This window comes from Centruroides vittatus, unplaced genomic scaffold, assembly GCF_030686945.1.
Source record: "Centruroides vittatus isolate TY-2023 unplaced genomic scaffold, ASM3068694v2 scaffold_1172, whole genome shotgun sequence".
Classification (NCBI taxonomy): Eukaryota; Metazoa; Arthropoda; class Arachnida; order Scorpiones; family Buthidae; genus Centruroides; species Centruroides vittatus.
Genome location: NW_027122672.1, coordinates 622,692 through 648,826, shown reverse-complemented (window position 1 = coordinate 648,826; position 26,135 = coordinate 622,692). Strand labels below are relative to the sequence as shown.

Here is a 26,135-nt window from a genome sequence, read left to right as displayed (position 1 = left end):
GAAAAAATTATTTGCTTCTTGAGTGGTTCATACACTATTCAATTTTAATTTTTTTCACATGATTTTGATTTGCATAGCAAAAACTTATATAATATAAAGTTTAAGATATTTGTTTGAAGTTATATTAATATCCTTTTACAAATGCAAAGTCAGTCGAGTATTGCACCATGTTTTGTAATTTTTATTGGTAACTTGCAAAAACATACTTAGCCTGGTGTGCTTCATATAGAGAATAGTATTCTAGGCAATGTGAAATATTTGTTTAAATTGAAAAAGCTGTTTTCAGAAAGTATAGAGCTTGTGACATGTGATACACACAAAATTTTGGTATGAAATGGCCTTTATAGGTGAATATATTTTGATATCTAAATTTGACAAAGTGCGTGTTTTCTAAGAAATTTCTTTATATACTAATTTTAAAATATTTTCATACTTTGCATTTTACCAACAGTAAAATTCGGGTTCGGAGTCACCGAAGTCAAAAGAATTTTACCTACTCCGACTCCGCTCTAAAACATCAGACTCCACAACACTGTCCTCCCCATAAGAATATCATTTTATGAAAGTCAGTAAAATGTGTTACAATTGCATGTAGAATTATAGTTTCTGTAATCAAAGGTAAATCTATGTCCAGACAGTGTATTGTACTCAGGTCCAGTCTTTGTGGCCCCAGTCGGTTACTAATATATCAGCAAGAAAAATAATTTTCCATTATTCTGTACAGAAATGTAGAATATATTTGAATATTTATTTTATACATAGTATTTTATATATATGTCAGTTAAAATAAACTTTGTGCAAGGTCTGTTCTACTATTGTTTGCGTAATGCAGTAATGTATTTTTCATTATTTTATAAGCAGACTAAAGAACTGAAATACAATTATTGTGAATAATTTATGTAACAATATATTTAGATTTAATAACTGTCTTGCAGATTCTAAACAATTAATAAATACTTAAAATTAAACACAAATTTTTTTATATAAATACAATTTATAATAGTTTGCTCATTAGAATGTAAAATGTTTAAGAAAAATAAAAATTTCACACTGATTAATGTGTATTATGGCTTTAATGGTAAACTTAGTTTTCTATTGTTATCAAGTTTCAATACGTTTTTGTGAAATATACTTATTAATATACTTTAAATTATTTAAATTGTATTTTAGAAACAGTTTAAATTATTAAAATAAATATTCTTAGATTTTAAAAACGACATACTTGAATTTATCATGCAGATATCGACGAATGTAGTCGAACAAGTGGTATTTGTTCCAATGGAGTTTGTGAAAATATGATGGGAACTTATCAGTGTGTGTGTAATGATGGATATCAGCAAACACCTATACTTAGTAGCTGTGAAGGTATTTATAATTTCTATTTTTAATACATAATTAATAAAATTTTAATTTTCAAATGAATAATTTTAAATCGTATTATATTATGATTTCTCAATTTATTTTGAATAAATAAGTAAAACTAAAATGATCTATAGAAATTTTAAAATATATACAATTTATATATATTTTAATTATGTACAGATATTGACGAATGTGCCGAAAATAATGGAAACTGCCAATCGCAATGCATTAATACACCGGGAAGTTATTCTTGTGCATGTGAAGTAGGTTATATGTTGCTTCCCGATGGCAGAAGTTGTGGAGGTAAATAATTATTATTAAACGGGTATTCAGAAATAACATTTTATGAAATATTATTTAAAACATTATCATGTTATAATTTAACTTTTAAATTATTAATAATAATAATATGTACTATGCTGGGCCAGAGTCAAGGCATAGCAACCCAAACAATACTAAAATTAAATAAGTGTGTCAGTGTCTGTATTCAGGAATTTCCTAACAATATGGCACGTATTCAATACAGTGGCTTTCTATAGTGTGATGTATGTATTTCTATTCAATTGTAATGTTCCCAGGCTTTTGTGTAGTGTGTGTGGTATCATACCTGTAGAGGAGAGAACAACAGGTACAATAAGCACTCTATCCATCCTCTACAGATGTCTTATTTCCTGGACGAGTTCTGTGTACCTGGTAATTTTTTCAGTGAATGTGTTTTGCACATTGTGAGGGTTTGGAATGGATATGTCTCTAATGTATGTGATTTTATTGTGTTTGTCAATGAATGTGATGTCTGGTCTGTTGTGGTAAATTGTTTTATCTGTGATTATGGCTCTGTCGTAGTACATTTTGTGCATGTTGTTTTCCAATACTGTCTGTGGAATGTATTTGTAGTATGGCTCGTGGATATCTAATAATTTGTGTTTCTTTGCAAGCTCTCGGTGTATTATATTTGCTACTTGATTGTGTCTATGTAAATAATCTGTCTGTACCAAGAGCTTGCAACCAGAAGTGATGTATCGTTTAGTTTCTGGCATGAGGTGACATTTTCTGCATGTGTCATTTGTGAGTGTTGCATCTTTGAGTATGTGTGTCTGTAGTTTTTAGTATTTATGACCTGATCCCATATGGCAATCATGAATCCTTCTGTCTCCCCAAAGAAGCATCCCTCAGCTAACCAGCTGTTTGATGCAGTTTTGTCAACTTATTATTATTATTATATTGGGTTAAGTGAGATATACTTGATTAACACCGGTGGCTGTGTACCATGTCGGACCAAAGTCAAGGCATAGTAACCAAAACAGAAATTAAAGAAGTGTATCAGTGTGTGTGTGTGTGTGTGTATTCAGGAATTTTCTCACAATATGACATGTATTCAATATAGTGACCTTCTGTAGTGTGATGTGTTTCTATTCAATTGTAATGTGCCCAGGCTTTTGTGTAGTGTGTGTGGTATCACACCTGTAGAGGAGAGAACAACAGGTATAATAAACACCCAATTCATCCTCCACAGATGCCTTTTTTCCTGGGTGAGATCTGTGTACTTGCTAATTTTTTCAGTGCATACTTTTGTATATTATGAGTGTTTGGAATGGATATGTCTATAATGTATGTGATTTTATTGTGTTTGTCAATGAGTGTGATGTGTGGTCTGTTGTGGTAAATTGTTTTATCTGTGATTATGGCTCTGTTGTAGTACATTTTGTGCGTATTATTATTATTATTATTATTAATGAATCATACCAAGAACTAATTTAAAAATTTAATTGAAACATTAATTTTAAAATTTGTATAACTTCATGTAACCTAATTTTACTTTCAGATATTGACGAATGCAGAGAGAGTGATAATGTTTGTAACGGTGGAAAATGTGATAATACTATAGGTTCTTATTATTGTACCTGCGTTGATGGATTAATTCCATCTCCAGATGAGAAATCTTGCCAAGGTAGAAACTTTAAACTGTTTTACTTTATTCAATTTATATAAGGAATAATTGGTATAAATAAATTAATTCAGGAATCGTCTTTTCATAATATTTAACTAATATTAGTAAATTGGATATTATTTTAAAGTATTTTGCATTTAATTCTTGATTAATAATGCTTATCAATTATATAATTTTTCATGAAATTATACAAAAGTAAGACCATTTTATCAGTTTTATTGATGTATAATTTTACATTGACAAACTGGCAAAATGAATTTTGAATAAATAGTTATCAATACAAAGAACTGTATCATACGACAAAAGCTTGCTTTGTTTCATAAAGCAATATTATTGGAATTTGGGGATATAACCAGAAATTTGTGTGTGTGTGGATCACCTACATTGCTGATGGCTTACATAAAGTTAGTATAGGTTATGGTAAGCTACCATAAGAATGCAATAGTTCAAGACTGCTAGCAACACATTATTGTTTAAGGAGCCATCCTGTGCAAACACTGCTTCCCTTGTATTTTATAAAATATAAATACATATTGTGCAATTATTTTCATATTTTAACATACTTTGAATTAATTAAAATTAATATTTTATTATAATCGCATTATGTGTCTTATTACAAATTTCTATACTACATGTTAAAAAAAATGATAAGATTCTATTGTACATTCAAATATAAATTTGTATATGCGTATTCCCAATGGAAGCACTGTATTGTCGAATAAGGGATAGCTTTCATGATGAAAATATTTGAATGGTGTGTAAAGCAGCCAAATTACAGGCATTCCTACATGCACTTTACAGAGCATCAACCTCATGTGGTTTAGCTCATGGATGCTACACACCAAAATATTGTATAACACTTCCAATGATTCTATCCAGGGCTGGCACAGCTTCTCTATCATCAAATGTCACCACCGTATGCCACTGGAGCTGCCGTATGCAAACTAGTGATACACACTGCAATGCTCAATAAAAAAACAAGTATTCGAAGTTTAATACTTGTTTTGAAGAAGAACAAATATTAAATTTTCTTATTTACCTCAATGGTGGTTTATATTGTTTAGTATTTGATTCTGGTGTGCCTGTTTTCTGTTTCATCTCATGAGTTTTTTTTTATGCTATTTATTTTTAAACTTGTGTGGGTCGGCAGTGAAAACCTATAGAGAGTGAAGGACAGAAAAACATTAGTGTGGGAAATGCCACCTCGTAGCTACATCCCTAGAATTATTATTTTTATTATAACTTAATCATATCATATATATTTAAATTAATAATTATTTCTTGTATTCACAGACATTAATGAATGTGCTTTGAATCCCAATGTATGTTTAAATGGTCGTTGTGAAAATACTGTTGGCTCGTACGTTTGTCATTGCGACGTCGGATTCTCCGTGAAAACAAATGAACAGGGATGCACCGGTGAGTTTCTATAATTTTAAACAAGTATTTTGATTTTATATAAGTTTTGATTCTTTTTGTTGTAGATCATAATGAGTGTGATCTTGGAACTGCAGAATGTGACGATCATGCAGAATGCATTAATACTTTAGGGTCTTATCAGTGTCATTGCATAGATGGTTTTCGTGGAGATGGCATAACGTGTCGAGGTATCTTAAGATTAAACAAACTCATTTAAATTTAAGATTTTAAAATTAAATTTATCCATTTTTAACCTTTAAAAATATATTATTAAAATATTTATAGATATAAACGAATGCTTACGAGATAACGGTGGCTGTGATCCCGATGCGGCTTGCATCAATACCGATGGTTCCTACAAATGTACTTGTGATGAAGGATTTACAGGAAATGGTCAGATATGTAGAGGTACATTTCAAAATATTGTTATTTACATTTAATCTTTTATATTCCTACTGAAAAATAAATTATTGTTATTTTATTCATCGAAGATAAAGATTTATTAAATATTTTATTGTTTATTATTCTTATTTGAATGAAAAGTAAATTAAATAATTCCACATAACATAATGGCAATAATTTCATAAAAATATCACACAAGGATGATTTCAAAAGTATACAAATTAGCATAAAAACAAAAAGATCTATTTAACTTTTAGACGTCGACGAATGCAGTTTAAATCCCGCTCTTTGTGAAAATGGACAATGTCTCAACTATCCCGGAGGGTATCGTTGTGAATGTGATATGGGATTTTCACCAGAAGATAATGAAAGAAATTGCATAGGTGAGATTAAAAATTTTATGCTCAAATATCTGGAACAAACAAAGGCTTTAAATTTAATTTTAGATAATTATTTTTGAAGTGAAATAAACAAATGGTTATTAATTTAAAATTGCATCAGAAATTCTTTGTAATGCATTAAAACTTACACGAATCATTTAAAATCATGTTATTTTTAAAATATATTTTTCCCCCTTTTTATGCAAAATTTTATAGTTATGTAGATACAGGTATTACAATTTGCACATTGATAAATATAAATCATTGTTTGAGAGTACCAAAACGTATAAAATCTGTATTTAAAAAATATATTATAATACAAAACATAGAATATGAATCATAATTTAAAAAGTTTAGTTTTTATATCTATCTATAAATTTTTAGTTGGTATTTTTGGTAAATTTCTCGTATTAATAGATTTTTATTATTAATTAATGTTTATTATTAATTAATTAATTGCAACATTTGTAATTTTAACGTACTAATAATCTGTATATCTGTATACGTATTAAAAGCAAAATGTTCCGTCCTCCCGAAACTGAAACCGACACTTTTTACAAAGAAGCAGCATGTAAGTAGATCACAGATGGGGTCTACAATTCGTTTCTCAAAAGTACCATCTGTGGACTCTGCATGAATTTGTGGGAAGGATTAACAAAGGAAAAGGAAAGACTTCGTGTAGAGATAGAAGACACAAAAAGAGTTCCCTTTTGACTCAGACTTGAATAGCCACCTCTTCAAGTCTGAGTCAAAAGTCACATAGCAACTGTTCTTTAACAGTTCTTTATGCTAAGAGACTGTACTTTAAGTTCGAATTTTGAATAATAACCTTTGGTTATATACAGAATACAGATATACAGATTTAGTTTTGGTTTATATTTTATTTTTAATAATAAATTTTTCCTGCATTTTTAACCCTTAATTAAAATTTTTTCAATTAATTGCAACTCATCTTTCTTTTGCGACATAACTATAGAAATTGCTTTAGTGTTTTTTCACACAAAAAATAATCAAATTTAAATTTACATTTTAATTTTTTTAGTAGTTTTATAAATTTACCTGCTTTTTAAAAATTTAAAGGTTTAATGTTAAGCGAGTTAACATTAATTGAACTATCAGGCTACCTCGTATGACATAAAAGCCTAATAACTAATAATATAGTTAACTATTGTTTTAAATATTCTTTATATTTCTTGAATAGATATTGATGAATGTACAATGTTCCATAATATTTGCGTATTTGGACAATGCGAAAATGTATTCGGAATGTTCAGATGCATATGCAATACCGGATATCAACTCGATTCGACCGGAGGAAATTGCACCGGTAAGATATTTCTAGATTATCGTTATCTTACTCAAAAAATAATACCTTTTACTTCTTCCTTTAATGTATTTTATTTTCTACTTAAAAGCCTGCACTGTTAATATTAGGACAACCATATCATCAGTGTAAGTAATTAAAATATAAAATTCAGAAGTAAATCATAAATGCTGACATTTAACATCTAACTTCTTTGTTAAAAACTACTTTTGTGTTTCAATAAAACAGCATTGATGCGATTATAATATATTAAAAATCGAAGGCTAACATTGGATTTCATATACTATTTCAATCATTTAAATAGGTGTAAAATCTGTTTTTTATTAGTTAGAAATTGATAAATAATTAAAAATAGAATCTATTAACTATTACTTTAAGCTAATATTTTTAATATTTAAAACATTATTGAAACATTTCAGATATCGACGAATGTGAAAATCCCCAAATATGTCAATACGGAACGTGTGTTAATACTCCCGGATCTTTTATTTGCCAGTGTCCTCCAAATTTTGAGCTGGCTCCTAGCGGTACCGGCTGTATCGGTTAGTATTTATAATATATAATTTTTTCAAACATTTAATTCACTGGCAATTATTTTGTGAGAAAATTTTGCCTTTATCTTAAGACTTTTGCTGATTAGAAATGGTATTGTGACAAACTGAATAATTTTGGAAATATTTCATGCGCATATTTATTAAAATGATAAATTAATATCTGTATCTATAGAAAAAAAAATAATATTTAATAAATATTTTTATTTTTACAAAACATAAATAAATTGTATTTTTTGATAATTTAGATAAATATGAAGCAAGAAATATTTTTCAAATTTGCAAGTGTATTTCTCTTATTTTAAAAATTACACATATATTCAAGAAAAAATAACTTTAAAAATTAAAACAATTACATTTGAATTTTAAAGGGTTTTTTTCCCATAGTAATGACATTCTTCTTTTCAAAAAGTTTGATTCTTATGGACGAACTTTAGCCCGAGAGTTCTTGAACCATTTTGCCTCTCAACTTATGATCTTCAAATGAAAAACAATTTATTTTATTATTTTGAAATTGGTTCAGTGCATAATTTTATTTGTTCTATACATTTTCACTTCCTAATTTATAATAATCAATTTTAGATAAAAGAGAAGGAAAATGTTTTCTCGATTACACTGGGAGCTACAATGGAAGAGGAATATGTCATACCGAATTAGGGGAGAAGATGACGAAAGCGACGTGTTGCTGTACGGTGGGTGCGGCCTGGGGTGCCCTGTGCGAGATCTGTCCGGTCGTAAACTCGAGTGAGTACTTTATTACGTTTAAAAATGGTTTTAAATAAACAGATTAATTATTTTAAAAATGCATATGTTTTAGATATTTTTTATTAATTATTTAAAGCAGCTGATGATGATTTTATATGATTGGTACTAGTTTCTTCTGTTTAAAGTCATAATTTATTACATCAGAAATGTTTTTGAACTTTCCATCAGTCGTTTTATTTTATATTAAGAGAATGATTATTTATTTTTTTATGAAATTCTTATACGAAATGAATATGTTTATCTTTTTTCTTCTAACAAGACTAACAAAGTAACAACTGTATAGTCAAAGATAGAAGAAGAAATATAATAAAAATATAAATATCAGGAATTTGCAATTGCTTCACAAAAGAAGTTATTTTCATTGCTGTAATATATTCATTTTTTTATTAATATGATATTAGCAAATGGACAATACAAATTACATTTTTAAAATAGTTCATTTTAAAATAAAGATTCTTTTACTTATGGGCTCTCTCTGCTCTATGGACATTAAAAAGGTCCTTTTTCATATTCGTGGGCATGGCCAAGCCCACAATGGAAGTAACTGGATGACGGGGATGGGAAGAAACAGCCAAAGAAAAATTTCTGGAGTTACTCGCCCAGATTCGATTGCGTGTTTCCGAAAGAAGTAGGCCGACACCCCGATTTTCTTGGCCATCCGGCCACCTTTATTATACTTGTTATAATAATAATAATTTAATAAAATATTAAATATATATTACCATTTAGATAAATGATTTTAAAATTTAATACTTAAAAGGAAAAGTTTATTAAAAAAATTTTACGAATGATTTATTTTAAAGCCGACTACAGAGAACTTTGCCCCGGCGGTCCAGGTTTTCGACCGAATCAAATCACAGTGGTCCTAGAAGGTAAAGAATTAATTGAGGTTTTTATTTATATTGTTATATGAAAAGTAAATATATTAATTAATTTTAAATTAACAATTGTAATCTTGAAAGTACATTACAATTGAAGTAATATTTATTGATCTTGTAGTTCAGTCATGAATCTGATTAATTTTTGCATAAATTGGCTTTAAATGTTTAAATTACTTATAAGTAATCATTATTCGGAGTTATTTAAAAATTATATCGGAGAAATAGAAACAGTTTACCTCATTGAAGAAAATCTACAGTAAAATATCTTTATACATTTGTGTTTATTTATTTTCTGAATTATTTTACATTAGTTTATAATACTATTTTTTCATCAGATAAAATAAAAGCCATATTTCAACATCTACATTATAAAGACATAAACATAATATTTCTTTCTTAAATTGTAAATTCATTTGAAATTAATAATGCAAGCACATATTAATAAAGTTCTGTATTTGGCAGATAAAAGTCAAGATTAATTAAAATAGTGGATAATTTATGAATATATTATAGTTGATAAAATGTTAGTGTTGATGAATAGCAAATTAAATAGTATTACTCGTAAATATAACAACATACTCAATAAGAAAGCTCTCAAACATAAATCCAATTTAAAAACTTTTGTTTAATGCCCAATTAGTTAATATTAAGTTAAAAAAATATGGTTAACACTAATAATTTTAATATGGATTATAGCATAGTTTCCTAAGTAAAACATTTCATTACCTATAGCTTCAAAACTCTTTTGTATATTAGTTATAAAATTGATTTAAATAGTCTTATCAATTAATACAAAACTTGACAACTAACTTCTGGAATTTCTTTTTATTGTAAGCATGTACTTGGGCTGATCAAAAGTGACAGAATTTATTGCAGAAAAGCGAAACTAATTACCAGTCACTGGAAGTTATCTCCTTTAAAGTACAACTCTCCAGATTGTATGCAGCAATTCTACACATCCTTTCACTTTCCATGCATGTCCAATAGGCCCATTTGGGATTGGTCCACTGTTGTTGTGCTGCAATCAATTGAAACTCTGTGACATCTGAAATCTTTTTTCTTTTCGGATGCTTTTGAACCCGGGAAAGAGAAAGAAGTCATATGGTGACAAATCTGACGATAAGGTGAATGGAGAACTATAGGGAAGCTGTAATGGGCCAAAAATTCTGGAATACTCAGACTGCATGGCACAGAAATCAGTTAATTTGTGAGAGCATTTCCAACAAACTGCATCTCTAAGGCATTGCAATATGGTTCTGTAGACAATCTGACAATTAACAGTCTCACTGGTTCATGCTATTGTTTGGCTTATGTGGATCAACATTAGTTTAAGTACAGCCATTTTTGATACATGACAACTACTCAAATGTTTTGGACTAAACAAGCACTGTTTCCAAATGTTTTTTGAAACATTTTATGCATTTCAGTGACCATCTTATGAAGTTTTCAGCAGTAACTTGATGCAAACACTTTGTTTGTTCAAACATAAAGGGAAATCCAAGCCTGCACTGTAGTTTGATTCACTGATAGTTGAGTGAGGTTGCCACTCACTACTCTGGTGCATGACATCAGCAGATATACTCAAATATTCTCCATTGTTGCTACATGATTACTATTACTAGTTTCTCTATAAAAATTTTTGTCTCATACTTTTGATCAGTCCTCATAAATGCATATTACATCTTGCCAATCCGATTTCTTTCCTCTATAAGTTTGTTATAACATTTACTATGATTAATAATAATTATTAAAATAAAAATATAAATAGTAGTATTTATATTTAGAAAAATTTCATTTTTAACTGCAATATTCTTATATATTATTAACAGATATCGACGAATGTGGCGAATTATATGGCATATGTAATGCAGGACGATGCTCTAATACATTTGGAAGTTTTATGTGTATTTGTCCAGATGGATTCACTCTTGATGATACTCAAAGGAATTGCATTGGTAAAATAACTGAAATGATGATGATACGATACTTAAATGTTTATTTATTTAAAATATTTTTGCAAATTATTTATATTAACTAATTTAGACGTCGACGAATGCCGAGATTATCCCGACATCTGCGGAGTGGGAAGCTGCGTCAATAGAGAAGGAAGCTATACGTGCGTGTGTCCTCCGGGTTACGTTTTCGTGACTGGTGGAGGATGTGTCGGTAATTTGCTATTTATTGTAAATTTCAATAATTTGTAAAGATAAATATTTAATGTTACACTTTAGTGATTTGTATATTTTGAATATTTCAACTCTTTGTTCTTCAGAATTCTTTTAACAATTTTTTAATTGTAATTAAACAGATAAATTCTTGAAATTAATTTAGAAATATTTATCAATTTATGAAAAATACAATAAAAATGTATTATTATTATTCAGATATGAGAAAATCCGTTTGCTATAGACAGTATTATAACACAACCGACGTACCACCTCAAGTTATTTGTGAGCAAGCAATGTTAGCAAATCAAACACGCATGTCTTGTTGTTGTTCAGTTGGACGAGCCTGGGGAGAATTTTGTGAACCTTGCCCACTTTTAAATTCAGGTTTGTTTGTTTTGTTTGAAAAATATCACATTAGATATTTAGAATTTTCTTCGTCAAATATTTAAAAAATATGTAAATTATAAATAAAGAAAACTATTAATTTAATAAAAGCATAAATTAATTATAACTAAAATTTTAATTGATGGTATATAGCTGCAGATAACTTATATGTACAGTTTAACCCCAGTTGTATGTTTTCATATGATAAAAGTTTTCTGCATGGTACATTCTCCATTATAAAACACTTATATGTTTTTCATTTCTACAAAATATCATTTATATATGAAATTAATTTATATAAAATATATAACTACAGTACATCATTGGGCTGCAATTTGAAAAAATTGTAGACCTATAAAATTCCCACTGTCATCTGTCTGCCTGCTTGTCTTTTTTTAATTAATCTCAAGAACAGAGCTAGATAGATGAAAGATGAGACCAGATATGGAAACCTTGGGGCAGAAGGCCTCGATTAACTATATACGAACTTCTGATTCAAACCAAAAGACACATTATTTCAATTCAAAAATTTTCTCCCGAAAGATGTTAGATAGATGACCGGCACGACTCTGTTGTTAATGGAAAAGTTATGATGTACAGGGGCAAGCCACTCCTAATTTTAGGTGGAGAGCATATATTTTAAAAGAAGTAGATGAAAAATGTTGTTTCATTTATACTAAAAATGTATTTTATGATAATTTAATGTATTTATTAACAAGCAATTATTTATTGTGAAATGGTCACAATGCTGGGCTGCAATTTTTAACTTCTTCTAATTTTATAAAGTGAAAATAATTTTTAAATAATGGTGAGAGCTGGGCAGCTATGGGGCTGGTGAAGGATACATTTAAAAAATTCAAAAATTAACTAATTTATATTAACTAATTTAGACGTCGACGAATGCCGAGATTATCCCGACATATACATTTTGCAAAGTATATGCTTGGCAGCTGTTGGCAGATATTGTGCGAGATGAGAGCACATTTTTTTACTCGATAAATAAAACTAAGTTACTACTGCAAGTACTGGTGTAATTTATATTGTAAATTAATGCATTTAAGCCAAATGATCACCATAATTAATCAGGCTATTAATATGCTGTAATTAATTAGAAACTAAGTAATAGAGGTAAACGTTAGGTGCCAAATTACCAAATTACTTCGTTTCTAATTAATTATAGCAATCTTTTGGCTTAGAATCAATACATTGGGTTTCGGAAAGGTGATATTTAATGCATTTATTATAAACTTTACTTATTGTCTACCTCCAGAAAGCTTAACATTCTTAAAATGTACAGCATTTGCAATAACTTAAATTCTCCCGAATATCTAAAATGTGTCTGAAAGTTAAAATTACAGAAAATATAGGAATTAAATTTTTAATAATATAAGCAACTTTTTTAAAATCAAAATATATTTCTAAATAAATAAAGAAATTATTTTTACATAGAGTAAAGATAATTTCATCAGGTTATATCATATAATCTGAAGTTGAATTACTGTTAACTAATGTATAGTAATTGGAAATTTTTCAATTATTTAATGTGTTTAAATTTATTAATAATATAGAAGAATATAGGAAACTTTGTATGACTCCTGGGACAATAATAAATCCTATGACCGGAGAAGTTGATGGTATGTCAACATATATTTTTTTAAATTAAAAATTAAATTGTTATGTATGTAATGAAATTTTTAAAAGTTTTAATATTAAATATTGATTTATGTTAATTATTGAATAAATTTTCAATTTATTTTAATTATAGACGTCAACGAATGTCAAGGAATGGTCTGTCAGAATGGGTATTGCACCAATACAGTGGGAAGCTTCCGATGCGAATGCTATCGTGGATATCGTTACAGTACGAGATCCCTGAATTGCGAAGGTAAATAATATTTTATTATCTATAATTTTTACAAACTAAGTAAAAAGTTTCAATAATAAAAAAGTTATTTATATTTTAATTTATGCGTATTGTACTTCAGTTAATACATGAAATAAGTAGCAACGTATTGGATTACCGATTACAGTATTGTAGTTAATTTTAAAAAGTTTTGAATCTACCAATTGTATACATAATTGATGAATAACAAACTCTAGATGTTGTATCGATAGTAAATTTTAAAAATTTTACATCAGATATAACTAATCGCTGTCACAATTACTTATTTGTACGTATTTAAATTTTAAAATGCAATTTAAAAAGTGTATTAGTAAAATATTACAAATTGAAGATAGAAAAAAATGTTGAAGTCTTGCAAACATTTATAAGAAGACTTCAAAATGTCTTTTTGTATTTGAGCCAGCGATTATGAAAATAGTCTGTCGTATATTTTTATTTGGAGATACATTGCCTTTTCAGTTGGTAAGAATTAAAATCAAAAAAATGATCTTAAAAAGAAAGTCAAATGTAAGTTATTTACTCTTAAAAAGTTTTTTTGTGTAACTGAAAATTCTACGAATAGTTTGCGAAATAAATTCAATTTTTTCTGATTTTTGACTTAGACCGCTTTCATAATCGCCAACTCATTTACCTTCAACTTGTAATATTTTACTAATGAATTTAAGAAGATTTTCATTAACACAGAAATTGTTTTAAAATGTTAATGATATGTTAATTCCTCTTTATCTTTTATTTCTCCACGATTTCTTTCAGATTATTTGTATGTAAATTTGTCTTTTATACATTATAAAAACATAAGAAAAATGTCCTTATTTTGAAAACATTTTCTTTGTTTAAAAAATATCATGTAAAGAATTATTAATGTGATGTCTACATGATACTTTTCAATTAGTATTATATCAATAATCAAAGCATTCAAAACATGTATTAAGCAGAATTCGATTTTGCGTACGTGTACTATGTATAAAGAATAATTGATTTTATAATTTATTAAACATTAATAGATTTGGGTCTCGGTATTAATTACCGTAGTGCCCGCAACACGTCATTCTGCCATTGAGAATTTTTGTTATTAATCATGTATGATGATGAAACAGTGATTTTATATGTAACTAGTGGTGAATGTAGTTTATTTATGATTGTTCTTATTACTATTATAGAAATTTATTCACTTATATAATCATTATAAAAATAACCCGATTATAAAAAATTCGACAGGTTTTAGATTCTTTCTTGATCAAGCTTTTCAATGTTATGATTTTTGGGGTAATCGTCTGCAAAATAAAAGTTAGTGCTCCTCTGCATTGACAGATTAAACTTACATTACATAAATAAGTATTGGCTTATTAGCATCTGTAATAAGTGTATGAGCTTTGTTTTTTTTTTTGGCTGTGTGTGCTTCTCATTTGTCGGCGTCTCTTGATTACACACTTACTGTCTTATACTGTGCCCATTCCTGTAATAGTTTGTATTTATTATTACTTTTTTTTATACACTTTTAAATTGATTTTTATACTTTTAAAAAATATATGAATCAATTTTGTTTGATTGATTTTATTTTCATTTTAATAGTAGTAATCAAAATGTATCAATGATAGCATAAATGAATTTTAATTATCTACAGGAACATAATTTTTCAAATAATATATATAGTTTCTATATGAATGAACATAATAAAATTATAATCTTAAATTTTTTTTCTATTTTTTGCAACAATTTTAAACAATATAAGATTTTGAAAACTTGAACATTTTTATTTAAACAGAATGACATTTAAAATATCATTAACTTCATTTTATTTTAAAACATATGAATTTAAGTTGCATTATTATTAAAGTTTTTAAATTACGATAATTGAAAACAAAAATGGATTTTTATTGTTAGATCTAATTAAAATATTCGTTTTCCCTATTTAGATATTAATGAATGTGTAGAGACTTCAGAAGTGTGTCTCGGAAATGCTCAGTGCATAAACATACCGGGCAGCTACGAGTGCCGTTGTGCCGACGGATACAAATTATCGCCGAGTCGAAGGGACTGCTTAGGTAAATAAAACTGTGTGGTTAATATATCAAAATATCAATGATTAAATATTTATTCATTCTAAGACATTTGTTGTAAGGAATACCGTATTACTTTGAATAGAAGCCATCCTCGAATTTAAGTTGCAGTGGGAGTTTTATTTTTTACAGTTTTAAACGGATTTTATATATACAATTTGGGTCAATTGCAGGGTATCTTCTTGTTTTAGGCCCCAAGAAAAATTTTCTGTCTTTTTTACACTGAAATAACTTTTCCTTCGTGGCTCTCCGACGACGCACATTCTTTTCTTCAACCGTAAATCTTTTTACCAGCTGTGCAATTTCTAGTTTCTTCGGTGCACAATATAACTTTTCTTTTGAATTTGGCATCATATGTAAACCGTTTTTCCATTATTAATGAGTATGGGTAATAAAAAAATTTAAAATTTCATTCTATGTGGCTGCTATCAAACACATCGTGACCAGGAAACTGCCAAATAAACTGCTATTAATGATTGTAATACTGTATGCAGAGTGTAAAGCAAAGACTCAATTGTTGGGGAGTGGGAGATCGTCAGAAATAAGAAGTTAAAATATTCACTTTGAATTTTACGCCTTCAAAATTGGAATAAAAAGTGTGGCTTAAATTTGAAGTAATAAGGTAAATTTAGAAACTCTTCATTTTATTACATTCAAATTTGTTTGAAGACATAAACAATAAATAATTTGAAAAATCATTACAAATTACAAATTTATCAATTATAAAGTAGCTAAGTAATGGAGAGTGTTAATGATTAGAAAAATAATATTAATAATCTTTGAAGTTATAAATTATTAATTACTTAAAAAGCAATATTTAGATAATTTTTTTCTCGTAAGATTAATTTGGTTTTACTGGTTTAATTAATTTCATTCATATTTGTTTCGTGCACACAAATAACATTATATTGATTGTTCCTGTGATTAAAGTAAACCATTGATGATTATTTCAAATCAAGAAACAAAAATATTGAAATGCATTAGAAAATATTAGAAATCTGTTTTAGTTTTTGTTTTAACGAAGATTGTCCAATGTAAATCTCTTACTTTAAATAATTCTTTCAAGTAGAGATTTATTTTCAGTTTTCCAAATATCAAAATAGTTTTAGCTCTTATATTTTACATTTTACGTATAAAATATTACATGTTAGATATAGCTTCGGATTGTTTAAGTTTAGATTACGAAGCTATGTCTAACATGTAAAATAATTCATATAATATACAGAAATGCTAAAACCTAGTACAACTGTACATAAAATGATGATAGGTTTTTCTCTTTAAATGTATAAAGTTAAAAAGCATACTTTTTCAATAAATTTAATATTAGAAATAGCACAAATAAGAATTTTACTGAAGAATATCATCCAGAATAATCTAATTAATTAATGTAATTTTTTAAATTTTATTTATTTATTATTTACATTTGAAAACTTTATTTCAGACATCGACGAGTGTTTGGAAAGACGCGGAATATGTCAGAATGGCTTCTGTCAGAATCTAGAAGGAAGTTTTCAATGTACCTGCGATGTAGGATATTATTTATCTCCGTCTCTAGATAAATGTTTAGGCAAGTGAAGTTGTTTTAATTGAAAATATATATTAAATATGTAAATTAAGTTATAAAACAAACAGAATCATACATAATGAGTTTAATAATCAATTCTATTACGAAATATAGTAAATTTTTCCAATCTTATTTTGCATTATATTTCTAATCTTACTTTAATTGGTTATTTTTAAGATCTATACTTTTGATGTAATAACATATTTCACCTCAGAGCTCATAAAATCGAAAAATTTATAAAATTGTGATGAGTGTTTGTTACTAGCATTACTCTGATTATGGAAAAAGAACTGATTAAAAAGTTTTTTACCAGTAATAATTTATAACATAACAGATGAAAGATGTCTAATGTTTGCAGTGGATAAGCACAGATTAAAACATATTTTCTTGACTTTAATATGGCATCCAAACTTTTTAATTTTTGATGTGACTGATATGTACAGGATGTATCAAAAAGAATATTGGAGTTTTAAATATGTATAATTTGTCTTACTGGTAATGTAAAATAATAAACCATATCTGATATGAAAGAGGAATGTACAAATTTTTCATAACATGCATTACAATTGCTCCATGTGGGAACCGTTTGTTATGTGGCACATGTTCCAACTGGTAGTCTGGTTCTTCCCATGCTCTGGTTGACAAATTCGGTGTAACGGATGCAACAATCTCAACAATCCCATCTCTTGAGTCTGGTCTGTAGGTAGTGATGGCATGTAACCCGATCTTTTATGTACCTCCACAGAAATAAATTGTGTGGGGTGATGTTGAGGAATCTCGAAGGCAGCAGGAACAGAGCCATGTTGTTTGGGCAGTGGTAGCCAATCCGGCAATGGGAAAAAACTTCAAGCTTTTTGGTGTTACCAGTCAAAATTTCCACAGCTAATTTTTTTTCACACTTAGATTAAAGGTGTACATTTATTTATACAATATAACCATATGAATTATTTAAAACTCTGATATTCTTTTTGGTACATCCCATATATTTTGTAAAAATGAGTTATTTTCTTTGTTAAAAGAAATACATGTGAAACCAAAATAAAAATGAAAAAGGTAAATTTTAATTTAGGTAAAAGTTATTAGCTACAGGTTCTTTTAGGATGCCAGTATATTTTCTGTCCCGACAGATGGAAATAATCATATGAGCGAACAATATTGTACAAAAATTCCCCGACTCATATATAGCTCGCGACAAAGGGAAAATAATTAAAACTAATCTTATGCTAATGTTATACTATTACAAACACGAATAAAAAATGAAAATTAAAACTAATATTAAACTAAAGGAGGAGAATAAAGGACAGGTAAGAAAATGTAAGAAGTTAGGAAAGGGCTACCCAGCGTTGGTCTATGAGGTCTTTGAAGAATCGGTCTCTTTTATAACGTCCTTGGCGAGGGTCTTACAAAAAATATGTAGAGGGGGTTCTCTTCTTCCTTTCAGTTCATTTGCTTGTCGACCATTCAGATGCCAAAATTCACAGTTAATTCTCATGAATCGATCACAAACAAAATGGATCGATCACAACGAATTCTTTAGTCCGTCTATGAAACGCTACTCTTTCTCTTCTGCATGCTGCCAGAATGCACCAGAAACTCCTCTCACTCCCCACTTTCTTGAGTCCCAATCCTTTTTGTTCTCTCATTCACGACCCTCCTGCCCTCTGGTTTCGTACTCAACTCCTCAGGGGTCGCGCACCCTTTCTTTGTTTTAGGGGATATACGATGACCATATAAGGAAAGGAATTTCGGAGAGACATTCCAAAGAGGAAAAACAATAGGTAAAGAAAAGAAAGGGGATAAAAGCATGAGGAAGTGAAATTAAAAATAATAATAAAATATAAACTATATACAAACACATGGCATACAGCCACAATTTGTAATCATAAATGTTATGTAAATTATTATGTTTTATTTACAAAAAATTATTTTGAATAACTTATTAATACATTCAATAATAATAATACAATTTCCATTTAACATCCTTTTGTGAAATTAGTAATTAAGGCAGGAAATATTTATGTAACAAATCATCTCTTAATCTCAATGTAATAGAAATGCAATATAAATTTGTTTCTCTTTTTATTAAAGAGAGATTATTGTTAAGACAATTAACAAATGAAATTTTATTCTGATATATAATTAAATTTGAAGATCCTTGATAGGATTTTAATATATTTCTTTCTTATAAAATTTAATTTCAAGTAGCATATTAAGAGAGAACTGTTATATATTATCTAAAAACACACCAGTACACCAAACCAGTTAAACAAACATCAAAAATATTAATATAATTCCTTGTCAATTGGACATCTTAATCAAAGTATTCTTATTTTATTAATTGTGTAATGTTTTTCTCTTTACGATATACATTCTCTTCGTAGGGTGCATGCTTAAACATTGGCCGATTAAAAATTTGAGTTCTGTATTCTGTTCTTTAATATGCTTACATAACCTGAAGATGTCCAATTGATACAGATGAAAACGTTCTTTATATTAAATATTTTTGGTGTCTGTTTAATTGGTTGGTGTACTGATGTGTTCTAGATTTCAAGTAGGTAATGTGGTCGTACGCCTTATTTTGTATATTGTAGTATAATATATATTATTCTTAGTATTTATTCCATTTTCTTCCTCTTCGTTAGTTCTTTTGTTTATCTTTTCCTAGAAACTTCTTTCTTCCCTAACCCTTCCCTGTTCAAATGGTGGTGACCTAATTAAAAGACAAAGAAAAGGTGGTAGCCTGAGGGCTAAGTGTAGGACAAGAGGTCACTTTTCGACTGGGACGTTGGAGAGATAGGACGTGTTGTGAAGGTTGTTCTGGCATCGACTGGAGAACAAAGGAGACGACAAGCCTAAGCTGGCCTTCGAGAAAAAATTCGAAATATATCCCGATATAGAAACCTCGAGAAGCTTATTGAGAGAATCGGATAGACGTCCACAATCAACAACCCGAAAAGTTAATAATCTAGCAAGCGCCACCATCACCCCAAGATCGTCGACACTTTGGGTACCCATTCTTTTCTATCATCATATATCCAACTATCCTATTGTCTATCTTTTCTTCTCTCTTTTTTTATTTGTATAAGTAGTTTTAAGTATTTAGTCGTAGTTCCTTATTTTTGTACCGTGGTGAATATTCTTTTGTCACGAGGTTGCTTAACGATTCTACCCGAGTATCTGCAGGAACTATATGTAGAAAAGGTTAATAGAGAAAGAACGAGGAGTGTCGGAATTGTAAAAGAATCCTGTAAAGTAAATAAACACGGGTGACGAGAACATATGTGTGTGTTATATTCTCTTGTTGAATCACTCACCATGTGCATATCCTACAGTAATGAATCTAATAACATTTGAAGGTAGTGTGTGTTAGCTTCAAATATTTTTAAACTAAGCATCATTGTCAAAAATTTCATAAAGATAAATATAAAAAATGAATTGTTTAGATAAAAATGATGATATTGATATTAATGGAAAGGGTTTACAATATTAGAACAATTTTTTAAATATTTTATATACTTAAAAGCTTGATAAACTATTAATATTTAGTATACGTTTATATGTTTATATTTAATATGAATTTGTTTTACTTAACAAAAAAAGGATCATTTTAGTCTATACTTTATAGATACCATAATTACGATAATTTTAGTTTATAGCCAAATAGTGAGCAACCAGTAAAGTAGATCTTTTTCAGATTTACATTTATTCAGAATTTACTGATTCGTTTACATACTAAATAGATATCGATGAATGCGTCCGCAGTCCTGGAATTTGTTCTAATGGAACCTGTCGTAACACGCCTGGCTCCTATCAGTGTTTATGTAATGTAGGTTTTCAACTCTTGTCGACCGGAGACTGTTTTGGTAAGATTTGCTTCTTTATTAAAAACGGTTCATTAATACAAAATTTTACAAAATACAATTTTTGAAACGTTAAGATATCGACGAATGCAAAATCCAGTTTGGCATATGTTTAAATGGACGATGTAGAAATACGGTCGGTAGTTTCGAATGTCAGTGTCAGGAAGGTTACGTTCTTAGTCACGACGGACGTACCTGTAAAGGTAAGCTCTTCTTGCATTCGATAAAATCTATAATTGCAAATGTAAATTCTTGGTGAAATTTTGATGACAGATTTAATTAATACAATTCAAAACTGTTTAGAGTAGATTGCAAGAGTAAAGGGAAAGCAGTAGAATCTCAAAATATATCAAATATGATAATCATCTTGATGTAATAAAAAAACTATGTATTTACTAGATATCAACGAATGCAGCGAAGTAGATATTTGTACCAAAGGAACTTGTCGAAACTCGGAAGGTTCGTTCGAATGTAATTGTCCTGATGGTTTCCGTCTAACACCAGACAGGATAGACTGCGAAGGTAAAGCCATAATTTTGTAATTTAACTATGAAAGAAAAAACTATATGAAAATAATATCTATAATTTTAATTTCAAAAATCTTAAAATTGTGACACCCAAATTGTTCTTTTTCTGGAATTTGGTTTTAAATAATTCGGTTGTTGAAAATTATCGTTATTATTAATATTTGAATTTATACAAGTAACAAAACCAACAGAAGTTAATTTACAGAATTTTTGAGCAATTGCAACGTATTTAATGAATGGTTTGATGTTTATTCCAGACATCGACGAGTGTCGTACAATTCCACTTCTGTGTTACGGAGGAACCTGTGTCAATACTGAAGGATCGTTTACGTGCACATGTCCGAGAGGTTTCATGGTTTCTTCGGACGGTAAAGAGTGCTTGGGTATGTTTCCATTTCATTTAACATTATACTAATGAGAACATTTCTTTAATTGTATTTTGAATGTTAAATACGTATTCATTACGAGGTGCACTTAATCTTTTAGATATCCGAAAAAGCTTTTGCTACACAAAATTTGAAAATGGCATCTGTTTAAGTCCCCATGCGACCAACATGACGAGGAGGGAGTGTTGCTGCATGAAGGGTACTGTTGCCTGGGGTGCAGATCCCTGCGAAATCTGTCCATCTCCCAATGAAGGTACTTTTACCTTATTGAATCATTTAATATTTTACAATTTTCATATAGAAACTTTAAATTTTCTTTTAGAAAAATACAGCAGTAACTATTAAAAAAAAATCAAACTATTTGTATGCAGTCATTAAAATGTATCCTTTTTTTCTAGGAAGTTTCAGAATTCTTTGTCCAGATGGCTTTGGATACATTTCACAAAATGGAATAATGGAAGGTGAAAATTTATGTTACATAAATTTAATTGTTTGTATTCTATCTTCATTTACAAATATAAATAACATTTTTTTATGTTTGTATACATTATATAAAATTACACATCAACAGAAATATACTATGTTCAATAGTATCAAATCAGAATTGAAATTTATTATCATCAGTGTTGTCAATGACATAGATATAAGTTATCATCATTAAAGCATTGCTGTTAAATTGTTTTAGAATAATAATAAGCTCAAAGAATCTTTATGTAGTGAATGACCATTTACTCTTTCTAAAAAGAATGGAATTCATTGTAAACTCATTAGAATAGCATGATATACATTTCACTGTTAATTTGTTAGCTTATTATTTGAGAACAGTCTGTTTGGAGAGACTGAGGGGTTTACGATTGCCATTCAAGATCAGATCGTAAATACCAAAAACTATAGAAAACATCCTGAAGGATACATTACACAAATGACTCTTGCAGAAAATGTCACATTCTGCCAGAAACTTCTGGTTGTAAGCTCTTACACAGCTTACACAGACAGACTATTTACATATGCATAATCGAATAGCAAATGTAATACACCAAGAGCTTGCACACAAACACATTATTAAACACCCAGGCAGTATACACACACAAAATATACTATGACAGAGCCATAATCACAGATAAAACAATTCACCACAATAGACCTGACATAACTGTCGTTGACAAATGCAGTAAGATCACTTATATAATAGACATCTGCATTCCAAACACTCATAACATAAAAAATGCTCTTACTGAAAAAAATCAATAAGTACACTCCACTCGCTCAAGAAATAAGACATGTGGAAGATGGATAAGGTAGTTATTATACCTGTTATCCTCTCTTCTACACATACACTACACAAAAGAAACATTAAACCTTAATAAAAACATACACATAGCTTGCATTATTGAATACATGTCACATTGTTAGGAAGTTTCTAGATGTTGACACATACCAACAACACAAACTTAAGGTAACAAATATTGCCAATGCAGGAAGTTTTGCAGATGGAATTGTTTTGACTGTGTTAAATGGTTGTCGGGTTTGTCGTCGAAGGTTATCAAAGTTCGAGAGCATCCGAGACAATCAAAAATTTGTATTCTATAATACAAAACTTCCTGCTGGATTGTAAGGTTTTGTGATTTCTGTTATATTTTATCCAGTTAAAGTGATTACTACTGTAAAATATTGGAATTTCTTAGGAAAATAAAGTACCTATAAATACAAATAATAATAGTTATTAAATATATTTTGCTAATTAACAAAAAACATTTTTTAAACTACTAAGAAAGTTTATTCATAGCATAAATAAAATTAATCTAAAAGTATTCCAAATTATTTATATTAAGTTAGTCCAAAATATTTTAATGCAGATATAAACGAGTGCATGATGGATCCCACCCTCTGTCAAAACGGAAGATGTATCAATACCGACGGTTCTTATCGTTGCGAGTGTCGGGAAGGATTCAGACTCGACCCTTCTAGAAACATCTGCATCGGTAGGTATCGTCCGTTAAATTTGATCTTTCAATGTAAATGTAGGAGTTAAATTTAAAATTTTCATTTGAATAGATATTTTTTTTTTTTTTTGAGTCAAAGTCAATGGTTCTTGAAGTTACAGTCTGCAGGTCACTTAAACAGAATTGTGAATCACAACCAACCATGCCTTATTCTCTCCTTATCCCATTAAAATCCCCTTAGATACATTTCGAAATATTTTGACTCTGGTAATTCTGACAAAAAAAAATATATTACCGTATTTTACGAACTATAAGATGCACATTTTTCTTCGAAAAATTGCCTCCAAAATTCAGGTGCGTCTTATAGTCCGTAAAATGCGGTATTATTTCTTATTTTCAGTTAAATAGCATAGAATTGCACCTTATAAAAGTGTCTAGATTAGTCAGTCCCTACCACCATATTTTGAGAACCACTGGTTTATTTGAATCTCAAAAAAGTTTACTATATTCCAATGTGTAAAATATTTATTTTTGTAATATTAATAAAAAATAAAACCATAAAATTAACAATGTCTAATTATTAGTGAAATTATTATTTATTCATCAAACAATTGTGCAGTGAAGGAAATATTGCTTCACTAATATGACTTTACTAATAGAAATGGAAATATATAACAACTTTTTCTAGTTATTTAGTTTTTTCGTTTACTTGCAATCCCAGTTACATTTTGATTTTGTAATTATTTTTCAGACATAGACGAATGTTTGACGTTTAATATTTGTGGTAACGGCACATGCACAAACGAAATAGGAACGTTTACCTGTTCTTGCAGAGAAGGATTTACTCCTGGACCTAAACAAACTTGTATAGGTATGAATATATTTTAAACTAATTATTTGTTCATTTGAAGGAAATGAAGAACGTTTAATAATATAATAATAATTAAAAATTCTTACATTTAATATAAAGTAGAATTTTTTAAATTTGAATGACCCACCTTTGAAATTTAAACTAGTTTTCGGAAAGTTTCTGATATCTGACATAATGATATTGACGAAAAAGGCATATTCTCTTTACTTTCTTTTTCACTTGTTCATATTTAATCACTTCAACTTTTAAGCTAAACTTTTGTACTTTCTGTGCTTAGATGTTGAAAAAAAATATGGCCCAATGTCTCCACTAAAACCATGAAAGTGCACAATGATTTCACCTGTGTCAAGAGTTTAGGGTAAACACAGGTTAGACAGTGAACACGTGTAATTACCATATAAAGTAAAAAGTAGCTTTGTGTATTGATATATTGTGTTAAGTTGAAAGCTGTGCTTGCTATGTTTACCTGCGATTTCTGTAAAAGTAAGTGAAAAAACAATGTTTCTGTTTTTGACTCGCAGAATGTTTTACACATTTTTATGTTTACTATTTGAAGAACATCGATGATGCTAGATATGGTTTATCAAACTACAGTTTTTGCGTGTGTTAATTGTGAGGTTTTGCTGACCCAGAAAGGAGTTAGTTAAACTCACGTCAGAATGTATGAGGGGTTAGAACTGTATCTGGGTAGTGATGGACACACACTGACTCAGGAACCTTTACAAATGAAACCTGTATTTTATATAAGAAGAGCTTACAAAGTGTTTTGGGAGATGCTCCTTCTCTCTGACAAAGATGAATAGAGAGTCCACAGATGCTAAGTGGTAGCTGTTATAACCTGATCAAGTTGTTGGGATCCAGGGCAGTGTTGTGGGTAGTCCAGCAGACGGAGAACAATGGCGAAGCACAGGCAGGAACAACAACTTTGTTCCAAGCAATGGCACACACAGACAAGAAGAGAGCATTGGTCCTTTTGGATGGTATGAAAATGGCAAAAATCTGCTCTTTGTCCTTGAAATCTGGGGTATTTAATGGATTTTATCCCCAAGTTTCCTTCTCTGATTAGTTCCAGTTCCCTCTAGTCATTTCTCAATTGGTCTCCTCCCTTGTTTCCAGGTAAAAATAAGATCAGATTGGGTCACAAAAAAGGTCAGTCTTAGGTGTTCAACCCGATACTATCCCTCAACTCTGACCAGAGCCGGATTTGAGGTGATTGGAGCGATATGCGTCAATCGGACCCCGTGCTTGAAGGGGTCCTACAGCACATCAAAATTTATATATTTTAAAATAGTACATGTTACAAAAATAAATATCTAGGTATATTATTATTAAAAATATAACAAATTCTTTTCTTAAAAAGTTTGAGACACTGTTTTAGCAGGGGGTGTTGTTGTTTGCAATTAACAAACATAGCTAAGTGCCTACTAAAAACAATAG

The 26,135-nt window shown here is 29.1% G+C and overlaps 1 protein-coding gene across 1 annotated transcript in view; it reads left to right on the top strand.

Moving 5' to 3' along the window:
• Positions 1–26,135, top strand: part of LOC136986765 (fibrillin-2-like) — a 115,070-nt gene that overhangs the window by 73,932 nt on the left and 15,003 nt on the right. The window contains exons 26-50 of the mRNA XM_067284364.1: positions 1,240–1,365; positions 1,543–1,665; positions 3,185–3,310; positions 4,604–4,729; positions 4,795–4,917; positions 5,015–5,137; positions 5,389–5,514; positions 6,713–6,838; positions 7,255–7,377; positions 7,969–8,130; positions 8,955–9,023; positions 10,862–10,987; positions 11,076–11,198; positions 11,417–11,584; positions 13,153–13,218; positions 13,350–13,469; positions 15,404–15,532; positions 16,989–17,114; positions 21,049–21,174; positions 21,371–21,493; positions 21,756–21,881; positions 21,985–22,137; positions 22,283–22,345; positions 23,741–23,866; positions 24,579–24,698. Of these exons, the coding sequence (XP_067140465.1) occupies positions 1,240–1,365; positions 1,543–1,665; positions 3,185–3,310; positions 4,604–4,729; positions 4,795–4,917; positions 5,015–5,137; positions 5,389–5,514; positions 6,713–6,838; positions 7,255–7,377; positions 7,969–8,130; positions 8,955–9,023; positions 10,862–10,987; positions 11,076–11,198; positions 11,417–11,584; positions 13,153–13,218; positions 13,350–13,469; positions 15,404–15,532; positions 16,989–17,114; positions 21,049–21,174; positions 21,371–21,493; positions 21,756–21,881; positions 21,985–22,137; positions 22,283–22,345; positions 23,741–23,866; positions 24,579–24,698 (3,048 nt within the window). The remainder of the gene's footprint in view (positions 1–1,239; positions 1,366–1,542; positions 1,666–3,184; positions 3,311–4,603; positions 4,730–4,794; positions 4,918–5,014; positions 5,138–5,388; positions 5,515–6,712; positions 6,839–7,254; positions 7,378–7,968; positions 8,131–8,954; positions 9,024–10,861; positions 10,988–11,075; positions 11,199–11,416; positions 11,585–13,152; positions 13,219–13,349; positions 13,470–15,403; positions 15,533–16,988; positions 17,115–21,048; positions 21,175–21,370; positions 21,494–21,755; positions 21,882–21,984; positions 22,138–22,282; positions 22,346–23,740; positions 23,867–24,578; positions 24,699–26,135) is intronic.